This window comes from Melozone crissalis, unplaced genomic scaffold (genome assembly GCF_028551555.1).
Source record: "Melozone crissalis strain CALT ecotype California unplaced genomic scaffold, PUWL_Pcris_2 ptg000036l_1, whole genome shotgun sequence".
NCBI classification, from domain to species: Eukaryota; Metazoa; Chordata; class Aves; order Passeriformes; family Passerellidae; genus Melozone; species Melozone crissalis.
In genome coordinates this window covers 15,236,973-15,259,315 of record NW_026535814.1, presented here as the reverse complement: position 1 = coordinate 15,259,315, position 22,343 = coordinate 15,236,973, and the positions used below count along the sequence as shown (strand labels likewise).

Genomic DNA, 22,343 nt, shown 5'->3' with positions numbered 1-22,343 from the left:
TTGGCTGTCTGCGCCCGAGGAACGCGAAGGGTTGCGAGGCATGCCGGGAATAGTAGTCCTCTGAGCGCCGGCGGCCGCCAATGGCCGACCAGGGCACCGCCCGGAAGAACTATTACTCCCAGCGTACCCTGCGGCTACGGGGCAGTAGAAAGGCCAGAAAGGCATTGTTCTCTGTCAGGCTGGGTAGAGACAGGAGGGTCCCGCGGAGGATGGAGGAAAAATTCCCCACCGGCATCAAGCCCTACCTGGACAAGTTCACCTTGGGCGTCACAAGGATCTTGGGTGAGTGGCGTTGAGCTACAGCCCACGGGGCGGGGGGAGGCCGGGGGCAGGCCGTGGGCGGGGGGAGCCACCCGTTTGTGACAGCCCCTCCTGTGAATCGCTCAGCTGAGCAGCCTATGCACACACACAGACACATCCTTGTTTCTGGAACAATGGCATGAGTCCCGGATCTCTCGACTTTAGGAGTTTCATAAACACCAGAGAAGGAGAAGGTGGTGTTTTATGAAAAATCATGGAATCATTGAATGTTAAAAGATGGGAAGAGACCTCAAAGATCATCCAGTCCCAGCCCTGATGCCATGTGCAGGTTGCTCAAGGCCTTATCCAGCCTGGCCTTGAACACTGCCAGGGTTGGACATCCCCAGCTTCTCTGGGCAAACCTGCCAGTGTCTCACCACCATCAAAGTGAAAATCTCCATAATACCCAACCCAGATTTCCCCCCCGTTCAATTTGTGTCCATCGCTCCTTGTCCTCTCACTTAAAGTTCATAATGAATAGTCCCTCTCCAGCTTCCCTGTAGGCCCTCTCCAGATATTGCAATGTTCCTATGAGGTCTCCACACAACCTTCCTGTGTAAATCGTGCCTAAATTTGATCCTCTGTGGTAAGGTAGGGTCAGCAGGGAGTGTGCCCCGTGAAGGGGAATTTGGCATGGTTCATCAGTATTCTGGTAGAAGGCCGATTTGTCAATCTGCTTGGGATCAGATCCCCATAAATAGTTGCCCTGCAGTTCATTCCCATATTGAGACTTGTTCCACAAAATGCCCTGATTGTCATTTCCAGGTTTTGCTCAGATATTGAGCCTTCTTGCATCCCCTCAGCTCCCTCTGAAGTTCAGCAGGATGCAAGGCATCCGAAGGAGGTATTCTCAGACAAAACTTTACTCATATCAGTGGAATCACAAGGATTTGTGCAAGTATTTGTGTGTGCAAAGGATTTCAACATTAGACCTTTCATACATCAGCAGCACAGAGCACAGGACTGTCTTATTTCTAAGGCTGAAAAGCCATACATCTATCCCAAACTAGGTGTACAACAAGATTGCAAATTGCAGTCCTGGAATTTCTTCCTGGCAATCTTAGAGCCAAAAGTGAGCTCTGTTATTATCTCACCCCAAAGAGGCATTGAGTTTCACCTGATAACCTCAGTATCTATAGTTGCACATGGGTTTGGATAGCTGCTCAGACAGATGAGATTAAAAGATCAGGGTTAAATTCTTTCTCTGAGCTTCAGTGAGGACAGGATTTCACCCTCAATCTCTGATCAGTGTTGTCATACTGACTTATTATTAGACTTCTTGAGAGAGGTGGTGGGTGGATTTTTTTCCTGTTTGTTTGTTTTGTTGATTGTGAGGTCAGGATAACGTTATCTCTGTTCTGTGAGTGAAACTGATGATGGTCATCATGGCAAAAACTTCTTTGAAGTAGCTCTTTAAAAAATTACTAGCCCTGCCCACATTTTCACCACCCTCAGATGTGTGAGAGCTGTGAGTTGTGAGCTGTGTCCGAATGTTGTGTTGCCATATAAATTGTTTTGTTTTGGGTGGGTGTGATGTCTGCACCAGCGGGACATGGCAATGCAGGTATGGCTCTGAAAGTCCTGCAATGTCCCTTTCACATGGAAGGTGTTTCCTGGTTTGTGTTTTTTTCTTTTTCTCTCTGTGTCGCTACAACTTGTAGTATGCAATACAGCAATGTCCATCTCAGTGATGTTTTACTCATTTTCTCTGTCTCTCCACACCTTCTGGGAATTTGGCACATTTTTTCCAGTGAAGTAGTCCAAGGCATTTCAACTGTGTCACTAAATTAATTAGAATTGCTTAGCTAATTGGGAAACATAACCAGTCTGTTCAGTGCTTGTTTCTTTCAAATAACAAAGGGTATCTCGTTCAGAGTGATGTCTCACTCTCTATTTATTACTACTAGAAACTATCTTACTTTAAATCTTTCAGAAAGCCTTATGAAGTCACTTGATATTTTCTGCCTAAAGTAAAGTACAATCAGACATTGTTTTGTTGGTTTGGGGTTTTTTTTAACTTTAGTCTCTGTGGAAGTCCCTACAAGAAGGGGTTTTTCTTATAAGCACTGTGGAAGCTATACCTTGAGGGTAAAAAAGGGAGAGATCTTTCCCATTGCCAATGCTCATTTTGGTGAAGTTCTGTGAGTAATAGAAAATTCCAGAAAGATTTATTATTCATAACTAAGTCAGAATGGAAGGTGTTAGCTCTTCTGGAATGCCCAAGATGGAACCATACTTCACTGTTAGCACTCTGTATTAGATAAGAATGTAACTATTGAAACATTTTAAAATTAGGCTGAGAGTTTAGCCAGCTTACAGGCAGTATTAGCAATACTGTAAAGACTGAAAGTCCTGTGGTTTTCTGCTTCATCTTTGTGTCACACCATTACATTCACTGTTTCTGATTAATACTGCAAAGTGGTTTTGGGAGCTTCCAGATGAAATGTCCTAAAAATAGGGCAGAGTTTGCTATGATCTTGATTCAGATTAATTTATAGGGTGTAGTCTGAAGAAGTTAAGTTTTTTCATGTATCTAGGTGACACTAAAGTGGCTTCTTCATTTCCTTCATGTGGAAGGAAAAACAACTCATTGCAAAGTTTACCCAAATGTTCAGTGGCGCTCCTGTCCATACCTATGTGCAGCTGTTAAACATGGTCTTCAGTTTACCCACAGTATATTTTTAATATAATGTTTGGGCTTTTAAGATGGAATTTCTCTTTCTTTTGATGTTGGATTTGGTTCAGACCTCTTTAGAAGTTGCATTCTCTCATTTCTAGACTTCTTCTTTGACTGATATGATATTTAATCTTCTGTCATTCCAGCCAAGTTGTTGTGCATGATGAATTAAACATCCCTGCTGTTTTCTTTGATCACAGAAATAACAATTACTCTGTTATTATAATCTCCTCCACTTGTCATAAGGTTTGCATAGCTTAGATGGAAAAGGCTGGTTAGGTAATTGATTCCACTCTCTTGTTCAGCCATCTTATATTTGAGCAAGGAACAGATCACCCCGCCTTGGACCCACCTACCAGAAGTGAAACTTTGTGAAACCGCAGAGCCTTCTGTATGTTGGAGGTCCCCTTTGGCCAGACAAATTTACCTGTGTGACCGACTATGAATTTTTTTTAATGTCTTTAACTTGGAGTTTATTTATCTGATGCCATGTTTTTTCTTTTCAATTATCTGACAATGTAACAATCAGTATTTCCAACTGAAGTGGAGGCTTCCTGAAACTGAACGCCACTGTTCCACTAACAGAACAGGCAAGAACAATGCTATTGATAGAATTAAAAGCCTGGCATTGAGGATAAAAAACAAACCAAAGCTCTCTAGTGCCTGCTTTTCCTGTCTGGTGCACTGTGTATGTTTTACCAAAAAGCAATTGTAATGTGTGTGACTGCTTTAGGGGCCAATACTTTCACAGCAGAGCCAGTCTTGAAAGCCTTGCATAGTTATCACTTCTATTCCATGGCCCTGTCTGCTGGGCTTGCAGTCCCCACAACAATTTAGTAGTCTTTCTGGACTTGATCCAAAGAGAATTATGTCAGTGGGAATTATTTCAGTTGGCTGTGGATGACATAAAACATTATAAAATAGTAATTATAAAGGAGTCTATTCTGCCATCACACACCTGAAAGCACCATGTGACTTAGTATCTTACATTTATATAGCATTCTTTCCCATAAAATATTCAGAAGATTTCTATAGATTGATAGGAGTTCAGTGCTTGTAACAAATTTTCATGTGTCCAACTGAGGTTCCAGAGGACTGATGTTTGCTCATGCAGATCCCTTCAGCATGCTCAGGTTCTGTGTCTGTCCAAACCCACTGAATCTAGAGCTGAAATGTGCCTGCCCTTGTGGAACAGGGTTGTTACCAGTTCACAGCAGCACTGCGCTACATCTTGTGCCCAGGTGAGAATATCCTACTCAACAGAAACCACAGGGCATGCTTGTAAATAAGGATTCATCCCCCTGTAGGAGTTTTCCTCAAAACCCATCACTGATTTTTTTTTTCCATTTTCCATTAAAACCTCTGCAAAAGATCACACCTTGAAGACAAATGGGGTGTGCTTACATCATAGAATCATAGAATGGTTTGAGTTGGAAGGGACCTTAAAGATCATCTTGTTCTAACCCCTCCCACCCTGGGCAGGAATGCCACCCACTAAATTAGTGTGTGTAGACATATCATGATATGTGCATATATATATATGTATTTAAAAAAATCAAAGGATAACATTTTGTTCAGCATTAGACATCCTCATGCCAAGACATGCAAAGTAGAATTACAGACGAAAGAAAGTGACTGCTCAGTCACCAGCACAGTGCTTGCAATCATTAGTGCCTTTTCCGTGGCTGTCACTCAGATTAGTTTGCAAAATTGTCTGTCTCACAGTGTTGCTGTCACCCATGCCAGCTGCAAACGTGCTCCTCTTTTCCTTTCAGAGACTTCCCCAGGAGTTGCTGAAGTGACTTTTGTGGAAAAGGAGCCAGCCGAACGCCACACAATCGTCTCTTGGGAACAAGTGAGTATTTTCCTGGTAAAACTGCAGTGAGGTCAGTTTGAATGTGCAACAGCCCACGGAGAATGTCAAGTGCAATGGCAACTTTGTGTTTATGAGACAACTTGTTACCAAGTTTGATGTATAGTGCAGCCTAAGCAGGTGTTGCTGGGTTTTTCTTAATCAGGTATCACTGTTTTAGGCTGTCACATGTACCTGATTTGTTAGAGAAACATCACCACTGTGGGTACATTCAGCATGACAGCTCTAAAAAGAAACCACATAACTGTAGTAGGCAGCTACAGTGGTGACTCAGTGGGGAGCAAACAGTTTTCTGACTCAGGTCCGAAAATATTTTCCAACTCCCTTTCAAACAAAATGAAGCAGTGCTTTATTATCCATGGCCATTAAAGGTAAGGCCTCAAGCTGACAAATAACACTGAGCTACCCAGTTTGTTCCAGTTATCTTTTTCTATTTTTAGTCTCAGTTATTCGCTTCAGTTTCTCATATCCCTTTCTTTTACATCTTTGGCTGCCCAACCCAATCTCTTCCCTAGGGCATGTCCCGTTGCCTGTTGTAGAAGACTGTGAAGGACACGTGCTACCTTCATTCTGCATTATCTGACCTTACTGCATTAGTCTGTGTGATCAGAGGGCTCCTGAAAAGTGTTGTGTGACTCAGGGCATTTTCATTCCCCTTTTGGAATATACATATCTTCATAAATCCCGTGGCCATGGTTGAATAACTGCTCGGTAGGTATTGTTTGGTTAGGGATGGGACAGCAGAAGCACTGTGGCCCTTGGAAAGGGACATGGCAGAGAATGGAGTTGAGTGAATCATCCTCCCTCTGCTCTAACCCTGGCTGTGGCCTAAAGCAGCTGCTCCCAGAGACTGCTCTTACCACTGCATAAAATACCTTCCCCTTTGACACCAAGCCATTTACTGCTTTTCCTAAACAGTGAGGAAAAGTCTTACACTAGTTTTGGCAATGCTTTATTCCAATTAGTGACATTTATCAAGAGCATGTATAATATATATATATATATATATATATATATATATATATATATATATTCTAGGTCAGAATGTATGTGGTGTAAACCTGTGTGTTACTGAAACTTGTCCAGAAGTCAGCAACTGTGGTCAGGGAGAAATGTCCTGTTTTTCAGGTTTGTGTAAACCGATCCCTGGTTTCCTCTAGCTGTTGTTCAGGTATTGAGTTACCTGAGCTGGAAAGTTTGAGGCACCATGACTGCAAGCCAGATCAGGTCTGGGAACACAGAGTAATATTTGCTCATTCTTCTGTTGAGTGGATAGGACTGCTTCTCCTGGACATGGTGCTCATTCCTCTCATTTTCAGGTGCTGCTTATCCTCTAAACTAAAATGGGTTTATGTCACAAATGAGCTATTCTTGTAAAGCCAAACAAATGCTGTAGCCGAAGCACTTCATTCAAGAGAAGCCAAAACAAATTTCAGTTCCCACCCTCCCCTCCTGCCCAGCAATGGACTAAGTCAATTGTGAATGTAAATGTTGAAAATTAAATGAGTACAGTTGTGTTGGACTTCTAAGAGTGAAGGACTTTGCTGTCTGTTTCTTCAGTTTTGGTTCCCTTTGAGTTGACTTTTTTTTTTAATTAAAAAAAATAAAGCTCCTTTCTCAAATTAAAAGGTAACTGGATTTTTTTTTCCTTTTTTTTCCTCTAGCTCTGAGGATGAAGTGTAAATCTAACCCAGTCTACACAGTTGCAGGACAAAATGTCCTGCCGTGATGATTAGGTGGAATGCACTCAACAATTCACAAAGATGAGCTTGTTCCTCATTTTTCCTGAAACTTACCTTTCTTGAATTTGAATACGTTTGTTTTTATCGGATTTACAGCCACTAGGTGGCAATACTTACACACATAATCATTTCTCCCTGGCTGAGATTTTTAACAGGATTTCACCAGAGTATGTTTTTAACTTCCCTCTACATATTTCGTTATGAAACTATGAAACTATTTTTCTGTGATGGAGGAAAAACTGGTGAAACTGTTCCCAAAACTACATTATTTTTCCCCCAACAACTTCTCTATTAAGACTTATATTGTGGGGCATTTCACAGACTCACCAAATAAAAGCTTTATTCTTTAGATTATTGTTTAATGGAATAAATTTTTCCAGTCCCATTTCAGTTTTGCAAGGAAAGATTGCTTTACTGAGAAAAAAATCCAGGTGTTCAGAAGTTCTTAAAACAAAATCAACCTTTTAAAAATTATTAATTAACATATTATTTTATTCATGCTGGGTATATATGCATTTTTTGTTTCCACCAGCTGTGTTTTCTAAATTGTGCTGTGCCATGTTTGTGCTACTATGTAACTGGATACTGCTGTGTTTTAAAATCTCACCTTGTTGAGATTAAAATAATCTTTAAAATCTTAAGCTTGTTGAATGTCCCTTGGCTGCCATGAAGCTTTGCAGGGGAGGCTGAGCTTCATGACAGGAGTTAGTGCAGTAATGCTGTAGGAGAGAAGAAGAAATTTTTCCCAATGCAGAAAGAGCTGCTAAGTGTTACATGTCAGGAAATCGCTCCTGAAGAATTTATTGGAAATCAGCACACACACAAAAAGCTTAAGGTGTACGATTGCCAAGTGTATTTACATGGGTAAAGCAAGAAGTAAAAGAGGGAGTAGAGACAGTTACCTGGTCACCAGAAAAACAGTGCTAATAACTATATCATTCTAAGAAATCTTTCCCACTCCTAAAATTAGGCTGGCAATGGCCCTACTCCCATGCACGTGCAATTTTTAGAAATGGGTGTTACAGTGAAATACTGCTAGGAGGCACTCTGATGCAGTGTCTGAATCACATGTTCTTTCTTGCATCAGCTGAAAGAAAAATGAGTCACTCACATCCTCGTTTTGGTTTTCAAAAAATAGAAAATTGCATTTTTGTTAGAGGGACACAGGTACCCGAGACCATTTTCTCTTGTTCTTCTCACTTGTTACTTGGGAGAAAAACCTGACCCACACCTGGCTTTCAGGGACTTACAGTACCTTTGAGGTGCTAGAAAGTGAAAAGATCTCCCTCAGCCTCCTCTTCTCCAGTCTGAGCACTCCCAGCTGCCTCAGCCACTCCTCTCAGGCCTGTGCTCCAGACCCTTCCCCTGTTTCCTTCTCTGGACACACTCCAGCCCCCTCAGTGTCCTTCTTGCTGTGAGCAAACAAAGCTGAGCTCAGATCCCAGCACAGGGGATGGGCCCTGCCCTGCTCCTGCTGCCCCTCCATGGCTGACGCAGGCCCGGGGCCTTTGGCCTCCTTGGCCCCCTGGGCACCCCCAGCTCGTGTCCAGCCCCTGGAAACCGGCACCTCCAGGGCCTTTCCCACTCAGCAGCTTCCCAGCCACGCTGTCCCAGCTGGAGCTGCAGGGGCTGTGACCCAGGGACAGGAGCCAGCACCTGGCCTGGTTGAACCTCACACAATTGGCCCTGGCCCATGGATCCAGCCTGGGCAGATCCCTCTGCAGAGCCCCCCTGCCCTCCAGCAGATCAGCACTCACACCCAGCTGGGCCTTGTCTCAAACTGACTGAGGGGGCTCTTGATTCCCTCACTCAGATCATCAGTAAAGATAAAAAACAGTACAGCACAGAGCCCTGGGGACACCACTAGTGACCAACTGCCTGCTGCAAGTGATTCCATTCACCAGCATCCTCTGGGCCAGGCCAGCAGCCAGTTTAAACTCAGAGAACAGAGCATCTAAGCCACAAGCAGCTGGTGTATCCAGGAGAATTCTGTGGGATACAGTGTCAAAGACTTTTCTAAAGTTCAGGAAGTCAACATCCCTGGACTTTCCCTCATCCACTAAGAGGGTCACTGTGTTATAGAAGGAGATTGGGTTGGGCAGTAATGCCTCTCACAAACCCATGCTGGCTGGGCCTGATCTCCTGGATCTGCTGTAGGTGCCATGTGATGGGCACTCAAGATGATCTCCATGGCTTCCCCCACACTGAGGTCAGGCTGACAGGCCTGTAGTTTCCTGGTTCCTCATTCAAACCCTTACACACAGTCCAGGAACCTCCTGAGCTGCTCCCTCTCTACTGCATAGTGTTTCCAGCACACGTGTGGAATGTCATCCTCCTTGCTTCTACAGCATCTCTTTTTGGGTCTCTTTTTGAAGTATACACTCAGGATGTGCACCTTCAACAGTCCTTCTTGACAGCCTTCATGTCCACCCTCAATATTAGCCAAGCCTCCCATCCCTGATCCCCATGAGCACAGGATCTACCCATCTTGAGCTTGCCTTGTGGCTGTGACTGTGGGAGAGATGGGAAGTGGATCCAGCAGGGCCAGTGCATGAGGAAAGCTATGTTTCTTCAAGCTGCATGGTGGGGAACAGGCTGGAGGACTTTTGAGAAGTAAGTAGTGTTTCTTACACGGTGTTCCCCCTCTTGTTAAGCTTTATAAAGTATTGAAAAACTGGCTGCACAACAATATCCTCAAGAGGATATTGAATAGGAGTCCTGTTCTCTGCAGCAGGGGATCCAGTCTACTGCCCTGGGAGCTCCCCAGGTCAGATTTATTAAAGGTGCAAGAACATTTCAATATGTTATATAAATTAACATCAACATTCACTGACAGCTAGGACAAACCAGCCATAAAACTGCAGGACATTAAGGAGAGAGAAGGGTGGCTACTGATGTGGTCTAATTCTTGGAAGCCCTGAGAAGTGACATGAATGCCTTCCTTCTCCCCAGAAGTTGGGTAAAACTCATTCATGCTTTTAGAGAAGTCTCTCTAGAGCTATATGTTTTGATTGCTTTCTGTTTCTTTAGTATATTTGCTTGAGAGACATTCTTTCAACAGTGTTTCAAGTGAATTGCCATATATCAGGGTTCTTAGCTTTGGATCCATTTCTAATCAGGTCCTGGCCACAAAAATCCGGTTCTCGTATTTTTCTCTGTACTAGGTGGACTGTGCTTTCTTGGGAGACTATTTTGAGATATTACAAAGAACAAAGAAAAGGAATAGACCTCTCACACCATATGAAGCACTTGGGATATTTTGTTTTATGAACTGATGAGTATAACCAGATAACTGGAATGAAAACAGCTGCTTGCCAGGGCTGTGGTTAAGCCAAGTCTGACATGTTATTTACAAACAGTGTTATTTTGTGGGGCTGGAGAACACAACCATGACAACTACCAGTTGAGTGAGAAAAACATAGAATTTGATAAGCCATTTTTAGTATATAGTGTCTTGTTTCTCTGACTTCTGTCAGATTACTGTTCTGATGTCATATGGTCATGTGACTAAGCACAATGTGACAGATCAATCAATCCTTTCCATCAGATGAGAGAAATGGATGCTAATGAAGTTTTCTATTTACAGGCCTTTTTCTGTAGACCCCAGACCTGCTCTGGTACTGCATTTTCTACCCGTATATTTTGCACCAGTATGGTTTAGAGAATCCTGAAATAAATTCAGACAGCGGCCATCTGGAGAAACAGTCACATGTTGATCTTTTTCAAAAGGAGGATTCAGAGCATAAAACCTATTCAGATTTGATTTTTCTCTTGTCTTAGCTATGTTTGCTAAATTGGGCTGTGCCTGAGTTGTAGCAGGATTTATGTGGATACTACAGTGGAAGTTTTTAAACTTTAGATTTTGTCATCCTAGTGGATCTGGTTCTCCTGCTTGGAGAAGAACACCCACTGAAGCCAGGAGACCGATTCACATATGTGTTTTTACTGCTGCCGTGAATTAGTTTGAATTGGGGGATTTGAAATGTAGTCGAAGTGTTATGTTAACTTTGGTACTCTGCTGAGGCTTTGTAGCAGGTCTATCATACTTTCTTTCTTCATAGTTTTAGCCATAGTCACTGTGCTTACAGGTACAGCTTGAAACTGGAAGTGATGAAAGCACAGCATGAAATTATAAATATTTAGTACTGAGGAGAACCACAGAAGAAGGTGTGTTTGTGAAAGGTATTTGAAGAACTTCAGATATGTCCATGTGGTTTATTAATCACCTTAAACTTACCACCAGGTCCTCAGCCATCAGCAGACTCTTGTCGTAGGATGTTAAATTCTTCTAAAAACAGCCTCTGTAGTGTCAGGTTATCTGTGGACCCTGAAGATTTTCTCTATCTGGATTAAGAGGGCTCTGAGCTAGTGACCAGGCTGCTTGATGAAGCAAGTGAAGTGACCTGCCCTATTTCAAGCTGCAAAGCCATTAGTGTCTGGGACTCTTCAGTAGCAGTCAATCAACATTAATGGATGTGCTTTAAAAGTAAACTAACAAGCACAAGGTTGTGGGCAGATTAGGTGCTCCTACATAGTGTGTACACCCCAGTTTAGGAGACAGAGACTGTAATAATCCAAAGAAAGTGTCAGTGAATAAGGCTTTAACAGGCAGAAAGGCTGTTCTGGTCCTAGGGGAGGGAGGACATGTGAACAGGATGAGACCAGCACCTTCCCTTGCTCATCCAGCAGCTGATGACTAGAGGCCAGCATTGCAGCTGGATTCACAGCTGGCAGGTTGCTCTTGCTGGATAGGTACATCTCTCTTCTCTTGAAATGTTAAAAAATTCATGCCCCAAGTGAAGCAGAGGTATTTGAACTGCATGTGCATCTTCCTTTTCCATAGCTACTGGTTACTAGAACATTCTGTCTTTATTTTATGAAACTTTTCCACAAGGAGAGTGGTGCAGCCCTTGGGCAAGTCAGCACACACAGATTGTGGAACCTTAATCACGGGACACTCTCCTGAGTTTTGAGGTCTGATACTTTGGGAGCCCTGAATGTGACTATTTTAAATTTGAACTCACTGGAGTCAATCTGTTCTTTCTCTAAAAGTTACAAACAAGTAACTCTTTTAGTCATGCTTGTTGTTTGTGTTATTAAAACTGTCAGGCTTCCATTCTATTTGATTTTTTGTACTTGACACTTCAGCAAGAGCAGAGAGTCACTGGTCTGCAGCCAGTCCTGTCCCCAGGAGGAGGGTCAGCAAATGCCTATGGTTCTTTGGGCTTCTTGTTGTTCTGAGGGTTAAGCCTTTATCCTTCCATCCTTGGATTTGCAGCTCAGCTGAAGAGTCTAAGTTAAGAACAACTCCTTCCACAACCAACACAGGCATAGGAGAAGTTTTCTGGTTCCTAGAAACTCAAACTCACTGGGATTGCTTCTTTCACTGGTGGCTCAGAAGGAAGTAGGCTTAGGAGCCACAGCCATTCACTGAAGTTTGGAGGGACAAAGCCAGACCAGCAGATTTCTGAGTCTGGCTTTGCATGTGCCTGCACACATACTTTTTGTTAAGTGAAATGTCAGATCTACTTGAGTATGTGCAACTTTTGAGTATATGCTTCTTACACCTACTTGGAGCTGAAATCCCCCAGAAGAGGAGAGTCACTGTGCTAATATTGTACATGCTTTAGTGGAATAGGTAAGTTTAGTCTGATTTTACTTAAAGCAAAACCCTATTATTTTAAGCCATATATATGAAAAAGCTAATTGTTCTGATTTATGTGAGTTTGGAGTGGCTGCTAATCTCAAAAGGTAACACGATGTCTCAGTTTGGGAACAATACTGTAATAATTTTGTGATGACTAACTGCTCATTGTGAAATTTTCCCAAGCTACCTTTGTTAAGACTAGCAGAGTTCCGAGAAATACACAGTTTTTTCCTCGAGGCTTTAAAATGAGATATTTGAACTGATTTGAGTCACCTTGGAGTTAAGCAGGGAACTTGGTGGCAAATATTTCTGTACCAATTTTCAGTTGTTCTTAGGGTTTGGTGCATGTTCTGCATTTTCCCATTACACTTTGATTGTTATTTGCAGAAAAACTCCTGTGTATTACCTGAGGATTTAAAGAACTTCTATCTGATGACCGATGGCTTCGAGATGACCTGGAGTGTGAAGACTGATGGTGAGTCCCTGTGTCCCCCTGCACTGACAAGCTCAATTCATTGCAGCCAGTCCTCCTTCTACAGAACCTCTTTAATTTCCAACTTAGTTCATGCCCAATCAATACACATCTCTCAGGAAAAAATCTATTGCTTGTATATTCTGGCATCCCACAAAAGAGGTGCAGACACTCTTTCTTTCTGGCAAGAAACTAATTATTCATGACATAAATTCTGTTCTGTAATATACTGGCCATCTGTTGACACTCAGATTTAGGTGTGTCATTTAAACCTCATACCTAACTCCCTCTGTAGTTCACATAGAGAGAAACAACTGTAGCTCATTATCCCATCATAAATCAGTAGGAAGAGTCACTCTCTAATAATGCTTGTTTCTCATTAAAATGTGTATGTACATGTTGGAGCCTGATTCTGCTTTCCACCAGCTAAAGTCCAAGCTTCATTTTCCATCCTTGTTCAGCAAGAATCAGGTAGTTTGTTCGCTCTGCCACTGTTTTCCTGGCTCTCATTGCCTTCAGGCAGGGTTCTCCAGTTGGGCCATGGACACTGCTCACTTCTGGAGATGGGTGTCAAATGCAGGGTTTTCCTCAGGAAGTGAAATGGCATTTCAGAGACAGTTCACATCAATGCTTTAGCACCTGCATGACTCTCGTCATGTTTCAAGGGGGACTAATGACCTCTGTGGAGTCTTGTTTTCAGGGCTCACAAGTGCATGGAGACCAAGGCTGCTGGTACAACTGTCTTGTTTGAGCAAACATCCAGCAGTGCCTTCTGAGACCCATCACACTGGCACGTGGCTGAACAGGGTGCTTGCTGCCTTGATGTCTGCTAACAGTGTGGGTCCTCAGAAACACAAACAAGTGACAGGTCCTGTAGGATTCTTTGAGGAGCACCCACATTTAATGCACTAATAAAAGGCACTGTGGAAGTGGTAACCATGAGGATGCACCCTAAACAGATACATGGAGTGGAAGAGGACAAGCTGGCCAGTAAGCTGTGAATTTGTGGGTTGGTTTCTGATAGGAAGGGCAGTAGGAGGGAAAAGAGCTTTGAGGAAGAGGCTGTAGCTGAAATCCTGTAGCCAGGATTTTTAGTTTTTCACAGCTCTGAACTAACAGCTGCAGCACAGTCCTTGCCAGCAGTGTAATTCCCATACCTTTATGGCTCTGAGATGGTGTTGCATCACATGTAAGTGGGAGTCTGTGTTTGAAAAAGCCTCATTTTTGCTCTTGTATAACCATTCTTCACCCCACAGAGGTTGATGTCTGGAGGAAGATAAATGCCTGCCATGACTTCCTGACACTGGATGTGATTAATGCTTGGTTTTGTTGCAGATACTCCGATGCCCCTGGGCTCCATGGTGATTAACAGCATCTCAAAGCTGTGCCGGCTTGGTGGTTCCTCTATGTACACTCTGCCTAGCGCTCCAACTCTTGCTGACCTGGAAGATGACACAGATGAGGAAGGTAAGGCACAGTTAACAGGCTAGAAAACCTGCTCTATCTCATCCCTTTTGTTCTATTAATGTTAGAATATAGCGCAAGGTATGTGGACCAAACACTTTTCCACCAGGTTCCACCAGGAGCTCCATCAGAGCTCCATCCAGCATAGTCTTAAACACTTCCAGGGTTAGAGCATCCACAATTTCTCTGGGCAGCCTATGCCAGCACTTCATCACCCTCACACAAAAGAATTTTTTCCAATATCAAATGTAAATCTGCCTTCTGTCAGTGTGAAGCCACTCCCCCTTATTCTGTCACTACATATTCTTGTAAAAAGTCCCTCTACATTCTTTTTGTGGGCTCCCTTCCACGTACTGGAAAGCCACAATTAGATCACCCTGAAGCCTTCTCTTTTCCATGCTGATTAAATCCAATTCTCTCAGCACCTCAGCTATCCCCCATGGCAGGGAAATTGGAACAAGATGGTCTTTAGTGTCCCTTCCATTCTACAATAAATCTACATCACTCCAGGCTGATGGGGATTACTTGGTCTAGCAACCTGGTCTAGAGAAGGGTGTGCCTGTCCCTGTCAGGGCAGTTAGAGCAAGATGATCTTCCAGGTCCCTTTCCAACCCAAACCATTCTGTGATTCTCTAATTCTCTGTCTCCTGGGCTGGATCTATTACATATCCTATTAGTTCCCTACTGCCTTGGCAGGTACATCTGTGTGCTGTGAATGTCATGGGGATTAGTGTTATCTGCATCCTCTTTTAATAGGCCTTTTCCCTGTTTAAACTTTCACCTGAGCCTTGCTCCAGTGATCCAGCTTCCAAAATCCTTGTGTGCTTAAGGTGTTAAATGAACAAAAGATAACAGGTTTTGTTTTGGTAGTGAAGACAGCTGGAATTGGAGAAGTAACTGGTATGTACATATAACTATGAGGCTACCCTGCCTAGAAATGCTGGGAATGCTGCTATTTGGAAAGAATAAAAAAGAAAAAGAAAGCCCACTCATTTTGTCAGAGCTCTCACATCCACCTGGAAAAAACAAGAGGATAAGAACACAGCCAGGTGTCACACCAATTTCTTAAAGGAGTGCTATTTGATTTCAGTCTTGTCTCTTACAGACAAGACCTCTGTAAGCTCTTCCAGCTCCTAAATGTGGCTGAAAGTAGTTTTGATATTGTTTGGCTGCAGTCCTGATCTTCTAGAAATGCTCAGTGATGGTTAAGGGTCTCAAGTTGAATAAGAGTCAGATGTGATTGTGGAGAAGGATGCTGATGTCACACTGGAATGTATGGAGAAATAAATATCTCTGCAATTTCATTGAAGTCTTGTCCCAAGACTCCCTGTCCTCCTTAGAAAAAAAATGAATCAGGACAAAAAAAGGAATCATTTATGCAACAGAAATAATGGGCTTCAGTTGTAGCAAGGAAGATTCAGGATCCATGAGGAAAACTTCTAAGTGATAAATGATGGATTTGGGTTGAGTACCTAGAGATTGTGCCTGTGCCTTCTCTAACACTGAAGAACTTTAAGAAAAGATTAGACAAACCTCAGGGGTGACATCTGTAAACCTTGACTCACTTAATGCCAGGGAGGAAATAGAAGTCAGCTTGTCTGTTTTCAGCCATCTAATTTTGACTCTGTGGTTTGTTTTCCTAACAAAGATGAAAATTTTTCTCACTTTTTCAGGTTTTTTTGCTTGGTTTTCTTTTAAACATAGGGAACTTAATAATTTCCAAGAAGTATAAATGTAATTGTTTGATTCAGTTCTTCATCAGCTGATTTATTAATGTATAAGACAGATAGGCTTTTTGCAACTGAGTCACAGTCGGTTTTCCAAACATGTTTCATACATTTTTTTCCTTTGTTTCAGGTAATGGAGACAAGCCAGAGAAGCCTCACTTTGATTCTCGTAGTCTTATCTTTGAATTAGACCCATGCAATGGGAATGGGAAAGTCTGTCTTGTTTACAAGCATGCTGAACCAGGTAAGACTGAAAAAAGAAAAGTTAGCTATCTCTTGTTGTGGATTGTATCTGAAGGTCACATGTGGAGAGTTATCTTGTATTTCTGGTCTTCTTTGCTATTAGTAAGTGAAATTTTTACTGGGATGTCCTGTCTCCACTGAAGTCAGGAGCTAAATCTTAACTAAATCTAACACTTTCACTCCTTTTAGTGTTGGAGTCTGAGTTATAACTTATGATTTCTGCATGCATAGAAACAGGGAAGTATTCACATGTGACCTACAGACAATTGAGTTGAAATAACACAGAGCTCCACTAATCCAGTTACTTGAATGTCTTGGAACAAAGCCATTACATTTTGATGAGAAAGGGTATAACTCTGCTTGGAAACAAAGTGTAGATGACAAAAAAAGCTGCGACAGAATTAGACTGGGTCTTCCACCTTGTGCACAGATGCTGGGTCTCGAGGTGCTAACTAGGCCAAAATGTTAATGGGAAGGTGAGAAACGGGAGCAGAGTTGTTGTTTTGACAGATACAGAGATAGCTGTTATCAGTTAGAGAGTAGTGAAACACCTACGGCACTTGTAGAATAGTTGTCATCTGACACAGTGCACAGGTCACTAGATGTATGTGTGTTTACTATGTAGGATTGTGTAATTGCAATATACAGGTTCTTAAGAAAAATCCTGGGTTGTTATCTTGTGCTTTTCATTGTGTGTGACTACAGCTGCCATGGCAGGAAGTTCTTGTCCTTTTGCCCCTCGCCATGTTAGTGATTTCAGCACATGCAGTTGATAACCTGGGCACGGGAAGGAAGCATTGGTTGCAGGTGTCAATGTCAACAGAGGGGCAGTCTGTTTAAATGACAGTGTTCAGCATCTCAATCTCCCAACAAAAATCCTTCTTTTTATGCTACAAAGGATGTCACCACCAGAGAAATATTTGATCGCTGTGGAAAGATTTTGCAAAATGTGTTTTTGTTGGCAGCACATACTACTGTGACTTCCAGACTCTGGACTCTATTCAGTAGTCCAGATCACTGACAATTGAGTTAGTTGCTTTTTACTTTGTGGGGCAGATAAATGTTTGCCATAATTGTACTTTGAACATATACTACAAAGTTGCTGATGTCCAAGAATATTCCATGTAGCATGTCACTCCCAGGTTGTGAAGGAACACATTCATTGTCCAAGCATTGCATTCATTGTCCAGCACACAGCTAGTCAAATACCCCATGCAGTGGGTGAACACTGGGTGATGGATATGACACAAAAGATTATAGTAAATAGGGCTAAATAGTAAATAGTCATCACATCAAGCTGATAGCTGGTCACTAGTGGGGTTCTGAAAGGGTCCATCTTGGGCTCTTCAGTGCCTTCATGAATAGCTTGGACCCAGGACTGGAAGGAGTGCTTAGTTTGTCCATTATATTAAACTGGGAGGAGTTGATGTCTCCCTCAAAGGCCTTGCAAAGTGACCTCAGCAAATTAGAGAGATATGCAACCACCAACTGTATGAAGTTTAACAAAGCCAAGTTCTGGATTCTGCACCTGGGCTGGAGCAAGCCTGGTGGTACATGAAACAGCCCTTCTGATGAGTGTGTTGTGTCTCCACCTCACAATGGCCAGAGGTTAAACTTAATACTGCAAAGCAACAGTGTAATTTGTGCTTGTTTTATTCTAGTGGTCTCCCCAGACACAGAGATCTGGTTCCTGGACAGAGCTCTGTATTGGCATTTCCTCACCAAAACCTTCACAGCCTACTACCGCCTGCTCATCACGCACCTGGGTCTCCCCCAGTGGCAGTATGCCTTCACCAGCTATGGGGTCAGCCCCCAGGCCAAGGTAGGACAGCAGAGTCCAGCCTGTCAGTAATCCTGCATAAGTATAGACTGGAAAAACATCTTCTCACCTTTTGGCAAACTGTCTGTCAGCTCAGGGGGGCCTCCCTGCTGAGCCATGGAAGGGACCACAAGTTTTTTCCCTGTAACATGTAAACAGTCATTTGTTTCACTATAATTTGAATTCACTACTATAGTGTTAACCGTGCTTTCCTCTCAGAAGTTGGGCCTTGATAAAAATTATGACCAAAAAACGGCAATTTCAAGTCCTAGAGGTAGTTACAGAAGACCTCTACATAAACCCTTGTGAGCATTCCAATCATTTATTATTATTATTAAAATTACTATTCTGCCTTGCCAAAATCCTGCTATTAGAGGCTTCTGCTGTTCTTCTGTGTTTGACAGGGCCTTCAGCCCTATCCTTCCTCCTGTGAGAGATCAGGGGATGGAGCTGATGATCCTACTGAACACAGCTCGTATGCCAGCACAGTGTCTGTGCACTTTGGCAAGGTCTGCTGGGACTGGAGTGTCGTGCACTTCAGCCAGACACAACAGCTGTCTTACCAGCATGAGATTCCCTGGTCCTGTGTGCACATCAGAATTACTAAAATCACTCCTGACTTCCCATCAAACAGTGGCTGTAGAATTTGGTTCTTCTCATTCCTGATGCCTTTCCTGTTACACTGCACTGGACTTTATCAGTCAAGGGTGTGGCATTGTGCTCTGCCTTTCTGTAACTTTCCTGCCATAAATATTTTATTATGTTCAGTACATTTGCAAACCTTAAGGGGAACCATTTGTATATTCCCTAATCATTTGCAGCCCCTGTTGGTTAAAATCCTCCTAGTTTGTTAACCATTATCATTTTAAAAGTTTCAAAGGGGGTATATTAAAGCTGTTTTCCACTAAGCACTACATTAATAGATGATTATCTATATTTTGGTATATATATATAGAACTTCTGTATGTCCTACTCAACACTTAGCTGATGGTTTCACTGTGATTTGTAATACCTTAACTACTATAGTTTTGTTTCTGACTTTGTTAATGGAAAAATAGAAAATCAGAAACAGAAACAGTAAGACAAACAAACTAACACAAAATTCTTTGTGTAAGGAGCTTAAAAATTCATTATTTTATGTGTGAAGAGAGGGAGGAAGGTTCCATTTTGAGAAGTTCAACTAGTTGGTTTTCAGTTTATAAGCACATATAAATTCCAAAGATTTTTTTTAATCCTTTCTGCTTATCTGAATCTAAATAAATGGCGTTTAATCTCATCCCCTCCTTTTGCTTTTCCTCCTGTTTCCTCCTGATTCCTCCTGAATCCTCCAGGATTCAGTCTTTATAAGAATTACACTGCAGGAAAGGTGGTGTTAGGATTGTGTCTGGTTCTCCTCTTCCTTATCTGGAATGCAATTCCAGGACTGGGGCTGTAGCCAAGCCTTGTGTATGCTTATCACAAGCACTCTTCCAAGTCATGTAAACTGCAAACTGATAAGTGGCATAGGATTAAGATCCAGTCTTGGGGAAGATGGGGAGCAAGGTGGAATTGTCTAACTGCAGTTTGAATTTAACCTGTTCCTTCCCCACCATCCTGCCTTTCAGCAATGGTTTAACATGTATAAACCCATAACCATCAACACAGCGCTCCTGTCTGAAGAGGCAGATTCCTTTGTGAACAAGCTGGACCCCAATAAGGTATTTAAATGCAAGAACAAAACTCCAGTGCTCAAGAAAAAACAGCCTCCACAGCCACCAGGCTCCCAGAAGAGTCACACAAGCATGACCTCTGCCAAGACATCCTCACTAGCAGGGAATTCTTCAAGGAAGTGAGCCTGCTAGATCTGACCCTGGACAACATTTGCAATAAGCTTTGATGTTTTCTGCTGCAGAGTCTCTGTGGCCCAGACCAAGTTCCTCGTGCATGAATAGATGTGCCCATGGAAAACACATTGCAGCGCTTGCATGAAATAGAGCTGTGATGTGGATGTAGTTCCTGGAGGCTCTTAAAAAAAATTGATACATCAATTTTATTCCCTTCTGCTACTTGCAGCATGTACTTTTCAGAGGGCATGAAGAAACCTTTGATGTCACTGATCCAAAGGGAAGCATTTGTTCCTGTACAACTGCAGCAGTGAAATGAAAGTAAATATAATTCACTGTAACTTTAACCAGACCCATGCTGAAGTAGAGAGTGTGAAGATGTTTCTTCCATGTCCTTTGAAAGAAAACTATCCTGACCTTGCATGCTGTGGGAGCAGGCTGGAACCCACTGAACAGAGAAGTATCTTTCCCTCGACATAGAATCAAACTCTGCACTTCCCTTTGCTTCATCCAACTTCTGCTCTGAGATTCATGGTACAATGGGACTTGAGACTTCCATGTCTCTGCATTTGCCACTTGCTCTGCAGCCAGACCACTTTTTGGCCTTCAAGCTCCTCCTAGATTGGAAGGCAATATGTATATTGTATTTGCCATCTGGGAGAGGTGTGGCAGTTATCTCCTGGTAATTGGGCAGTTTTCTTTATCTCTTCCACAAACCAGTCCTCCTTCCTGGGAGATATCTGCTGTTAACGGGCCATTGAGTGTCACTGCATGACTGATAAAAATTACGTCAAGCGTCCCATTGTGAGCTGCTTCACCCAGGGAGAGGAGCCAAGCATTCCTACCTGGATATAATCTGAGATTTTGGGGCACCAGAACAGCCTTTCCACTGGATTCCCAGAGAAGCAGCTGCCTTTTCCACTGGATCTGCCGAGGAAGACCAGGCCCATCTACACCACCACTGTATCTTCAGAGGAAGACTGCACCTTTCTACAGGATCACTGCTCCAACAGAACCACACCTGCCACTCCAGGACTGCAGCCACCATTCCAATTGGACTGCTGCCAACACCCTGCCCAACAGGGTGTCAGGTGATATTCTGACTCTATCAGTGTTGTTTTGTATTACTGCATTGTTTATTTTATTTTTATTTTCTTCCGTAATAAAGAACTGTTACTCCTGCTCCCATATCTTTGCCTGAGAGCCCCCTCTTAATTTCAAATTTATAACAATTCAGAGGGAGGGGGTTTACAGTTTACAGTTCAGGAGAGGCTCCTGCCTTCCTTAGCAGACACCTGTCTTTTCAAACCAAGACAGTGCTGTATCTTTTCAGATGGTGACATGATTTGCAATAATCCTGAAGCCAGAAGCTGCAAAATCCTTTGTTGCCTCCCTTTGTGGGAATTGCTGAGCACAGAGTCAATGGTGTTGAGTCCCGTCAGCCAGGAGGACCCCTTGGTTTGTCACACATTCATTTGCAAAGCTGACCATTGAAACAGACACTTTTCTGTTGAGCAGGATCTCACCAGGGGCCACTGAGATCCTGCAGCCTTAGAAGCCCTGATGCTGTTTTCTATACTGTAATTTTTCATGTTAGAACTGCACTGTAACCCATTCACTGCTGGTTTTCAGTTACTCCTGTTTGTTTCCATTACTTTTCTATGCTATTCTGTCTTCCAAATACACTGGAATCATGGTAGCACCCAATACATTTTGTGCCTGAATATGGAAATCAAAATCACTGTCTTCAAGTAAGCATTGACTATTTAAACAGCATCATCTCTAATTTTTGAAAAACCACCACATAATTACACAAGACAAACCTACCTCACAGGGATGTTGTGAGGCTTTCATGGGTGTTTGTATGGGATGAAGCCATGCTGTAAGTGCTTAATAGTATTTTAATAAATATTTGAATATTTTCCTCCAAAGTGATTGGGTATTTGAAGATGCTTTGGGGAGCACATGGGCATGGGATGCCAATGCAAGAGCAGTGTTCAGGATGGATTGTTTGGGGTGCTTTTTCAATGCAGTAGAGAATCTCTCCCTGAGACAAGATAGGTTACAGTGCTTTTAGCTTATCCCTCGTGAGCTACTCAGAAACTCCCAATTTATTTCATAGAGGCCAGAAGACTGAACTTTGTGGCAGCTGTTCTGCTTCTGCCCTGCAGAAGTGCAAAGTCTCTGCAGCCACCAGCCCCTGCTCAGGTGTATTTTGCTGCTTCCAGCACTGCCAAGGGCCCACCTTCAAATGCCATTGCCTGGCAGCCACTGTCTGCCACCCCCAGATGACAAGAAATCCTCCAGTGCACCCTCTGAAGCCCATGTGCATCTGGAGACAGGTGAATCTCTTCTAGCTGCTCCCCTGACATAAAGTGAGCTCTAATGAGAAAGCACATGTCAGTACTTCCCACCCAAGGCCACAGCAATGTCTTAGTTATGCTTTCAATATTGGGATGGGAATGACCATTAAATCCAGTAAATGCCCTTTTCTGGAATTCTGTGCAGTAGTGACGTTCTGTCACTTCCTGCTCTTGGAGAACTCTGTGTTGTTTG

At 42.8% G+C, this 22,343-nt stretch overlaps 1 protein-coding gene across 1 annotated transcript; it reads left to right on the top strand.

Moving 5' to 3' along the window:
- Positions 1-167: 167 nt before the first annotated feature.
- TPGS2 (tubulin polyglutamylase complex subunit 2) lies at positions 168-21,737 on the top strand. The gene is made up of 7 exons (XM_054283478.1): positions 168-282; positions 4,753-4,832; positions 12,627-12,714; positions 14,047-14,178; positions 16,033-16,146; positions 17,807-17,967; positions 19,569-21,737. Exons 1-7 carry the CDS (start codon positions 210-212, stop codon positions 19,794-19,796), a joined length of 876 nt encoding a protein of 291 aa, XP_054139453.1. The 5' UTR covers positions 168-209; the 3' UTR covers positions 19,797-21,737.
- The last annotated feature ends 606 nt before the right edge of the window (positions 21,738-22,343 follow it).